At 38.7% G+C, this 3833-nt stretch overlaps 1 protein-coding gene across 1 annotated transcript; it reads left to right on the top strand.

The window, feature by feature from the left end:
• Positions 1-735: 735 nt before the first annotated feature.
• On the top strand, positions 736-1707 carry LOC103604841 (olfactory receptor 5A1-like). The gene has a single exon (XM_008589421.1). It carries the CDS (start codon positions 736-738, stop codon positions 1705-1707), a length of 972 nt encoding a protein of 323 aa, XP_008587643.1.
• The last annotated feature ends 2126 nt before the right edge of the window (positions 1708-3833 follow it).

Here is a 3833-nt window from a genome sequence, read left to right as displayed (position 1 = left end):
TTTCTCAGGGGCTTTCCTAGAGTCATTAAGTTGGTTAAGTCACATCCATTTCCAAGCTGCTTCTTGGTGTGTGACTTTTCCCACCCTCCTCCTACATTATTCTTTCATCTCTCCAGGGTTTCTGATAGCAGAAAGGCAGTTACAGAATTATCAGTTCTCCCTGACATTCCATTAATTGGATGGAAGTTCTCAATGATATTTAAAAGATCACCTAGAGATATTTTAAACAGCATCCTCATTATACACTGGAGGCCCAGCATAATTTAGGGGTTTCACAAAGCATTAAGTGAATAACACATTTATGCCTGAGTTGAATTGTCCTGTTTCACCATGTAGAGAAATGACATTATATTCCTCATTTGGCCTATCTCCAAAGTCTCGTATATTTGCAAAATCTGGCATGAGAAAACAAAAAATTAAGATATTTTAGGTGGTATCATACTAATGATGATTTACTGTCCAGAGTCAACATAGAGTATTTAGAATATTCAACATAGAATAATTATTAAAGAGGACTATTTAGTTATGTTTGGTGAACATACATGGATAGCACAGACTCACTCAACCTCGATTATTTAAGTTTGTATATATTGCCAAATGCATGACTGAAAAAAAATTAACTGTGTTTTTTTTTCTTTTTTGAGAGTAAAGCCATTTCCTTCTCTCACCTTTTCCCCAGCAGATGGCATCAAGCAGATCTATGCAAGGAGACAGAAACTACACCCCTCTGTGGCCATGTTTATTCTCCTGGGACTTTCAGATGAAAAAGAGCTGCAGCTCATCCTCTTTCCAGTCTTCCTGGGCATCTACCTTGTGACCCTCATCTGGAACCTGGGTCTTATCATTCTCATCACGATCAACTCTAACCTGCACACACCCATGTACTTTTTCCTCAGTTCCCTGTCATTCATAGACATCTGCTACTCTTCTTCCATCAGCCCAAGGATGCTGTCAGATTTGTTACGAGCTGAGAAAATAATTTCCTTCATTGCCTGTGCCACTCAGCTTTTTGTTGCTGCCTGGATGGGTCTGGCTGAGTGCTGCCTCTTGGCCACCATGGCCTATGACCGGTATGTCGCCATAGGTAGCCCTCTGCAGTACTCAGCCATCATGGTCCCTGGCCGCTGTTGGAAGTTAATTGCTGTGGCCTATGGGACTGGTTTTCTCAGTAGTTTAGTTGAAACAGTCTCTTGCTTTCATGCCTACTACTGTGGGCCAAATATCATTCAACATTTCTTCTGTGACATACCTCAGGTTATTTCTTTGTCTTGCTCCAATCCCTTCATGTGCCAAATGATTGTTTTTCTGGTAGCTATTTCTGTGGGTTTGGGTTCTTTGCTTTTTATCCTCTTATCCTATGGTTTCATTGCAGCTTCCATCCTGAAAATATCCTCAGTCAAAGGAAGTGCCAAGGCCTTCAACACCTGTGCCTCCCACCTGGCCACTGTGACACTGTTCTATGGCACAGCCCTCTCTGTGTACATGCATCCTGGCTCTAAACACTCCATGAAGCACAAAGTGTTGTCTGTTTTCTATCTTATCTTTGTCCCCATGTTAAACCCTCTGATCTATAGTCTTAGGAACAAGGACATCAAAGAGACCCTTAAAGGGGTGACAAACAGATTGCATATTTACCTCAGCATGAATAACTTTTGGGCAGCTTTTATTATTATTTTAAGAAAGACGGAAGTAAGAATAGTGAAGTGACCTTTTCAGAACACAAGCACAGCTCGGGAAAGAATGGTGTGAATGTGGCTTCCTTGATTCTTGGTGCCATTGTGTTTACCTGCCCCTACCAAGTGATCTGTCTCATGAAGTGCCACTGACATTAAATACCATTTAGAAAGTCAGTTTTTGTGATCAGAATCCAGGTAGATTAATCCCTAAAACTGATTATGTTTTGAGAATAGAGATGCTGATATATACTATACATGTAGAGAAGTGACAAGAACCCAGGATGCTGCACATCCTATTCTTTTCTTCACACTGTTGTTTATTTCATTTTTCCTTATAAACATCTATTTATATTCCAATAAACATAAAACCAATGTGCGCATAAAATTACATGTATCATTATTAAAAATACTTTTTAGTTTATTTTTGAATTGAACCATAATTGTTTATATTAATTTATGCAGTACAGAATGGACTCAGAATTTGTGTACAATATATGATGATGGAATCAATATTATTAGCACGTTCATTATTACAAGTAAAAGTTATTCTTTGTGTCCCTTACCCAGTTACTCCCTAACCCTCCCCCTTTCCACCTGTGTTAATGATAGTTTTATTCTCTCCTTCTAGAATTTCAACATTTTATTCCCCTTCCAGTAACATTGCAGTTCAAAGACTCTTACTGTCCACACTTTATTATGAGTAAATCAAGCTTAGTGTGTTTAATCCAATGGGATAAGTATATAGAGAAGAGGGTACTAGAACTAAAACTGCAAAGTCTGAACCCTAAACCATAGAAGTGTGCTGTTTCTAAAGAAGCAAAATACCCTCAAAGTAAGACATCGTTGGTGCCAAGAGTGAGCTGTGCCAGCCTCCTGTTTGAATGCTTTGGAGGAAGGCTTCCCTAAGAAGGCTTATATCATAACTTTATGGGCACACATGCATTGGCCTCCCCAAAATATTATCAGAATTACAGATTATGATATCATTTTCCAGATCACTTTGGAGCTATTGTGTTAAATACATTTGTAAAAAAAGTTTGATATATTATTATAAAAAAGGTAGGTAATTTTTCTTCAAGGTAAAAGAAGAAATTTAAAAAATCTATTTTCATGAGAATCAAACTTATTTAGAAAAGATGTAACTTATGCTTTCATAATTATCAAGCAGCAGTTACAGAATGGATTATCAGAGGTCTTTTTTTTTTTTGTCTTTTTCCGTGTCCGGCAACGGATCGCAACCCTCAGTGTTGCCCCCGTACCGGACCGGGGACCGGCAATGGGATCGCAACCCTCGGTGTTGCTCCCGTGCCTCGCTCAGCCAGTGAGCGGGAACCGGTCTGTATGTGGGATCCGAACCCTCGGGTGGGAGCACCGCCGCGCTTCCCAAGCGGCACACTTATCCAGTGCGCCACCGGGCCGGCCCCATCAGAGGTCTTTTTAAAACCATTTTTTAATTTACTATCTCTATCTTAGATATAATAATCTCATTTAAAAAAATTATTTCTATTTATTTATTTATTTAATTTTAATTTATCATTATAAAATATAATTAATTTTCTTGTCCCTTTATCAATTCCTCCTTTTCCTCTCTCCCTCTCCCCCCTTCCCCCTATCGACATCATATCCCTTCATATGTCTGAATAAAATCAAGGAGCTGTTGTGATTGTTGTGTCTTCTTTCCCCACCCCCCCTTCATTTGTTTATTTACTTATTTATTTTTATTAGCTTCCACAAATAAGTGAGAACGTGCGATAATAATCTCAACATTTTATGGCACTTTTTACAAATGTTGCCAGTCATCTTTTGACATACCATTTTTAATTCTCATGAGACATCATGAATTAATTGAGAACCTGAAACCCTGAGCAGGTACATGTTGACAATTCAAGAAAAAAAGCTGGGGTATTTTCATCAAAAAGATGGTGAATCCTTTGTGCCTTTCCAGTGCTCATTGGAGGGAAAGGTGGGCAAATAACAAAATAGTAATGTTATTATTTCACCAGAGTGAACAATGTATTCCCTTGTCTTTTTCTGGTGTCAGGAGCATCGTGCCAATGATTGGGGGAGGAAATATTACAAAGATCACTCACTTCATCCTGCTGGGATTCTCAGATTTTTCCAGAACCCTAGTAGTGCTCTTTGTTATATTCCTGGTGA

This window comes from Galeopterus variegatus, unplaced genomic scaffold, assembly GCF_000696425.1.
Source record: "Galeopterus variegatus unplaced genomic scaffold, G_variegatus-3.0.2 Scaffold5431, whole genome shotgun sequence".
In the NCBI taxonomy this organism is placed as follows: Eukaryota; Metazoa; Chordata; class Mammalia; order Dermoptera; family Cynocephalidae; genus Galeopterus; species Galeopterus variegatus.
This window is presented reverse-complemented; position numbering and strand designations above follow the sequence as displayed.

What these genes read in the sequence shown, in the direction of transcription:
- LOC103604841 (XM_008589421.1), top strand. Translation starts at nt 736, where the DNA reads ATGTTTATTCTCCTGGGACTTTCAGATGAAAAAGAGCTGCAGCTCATC.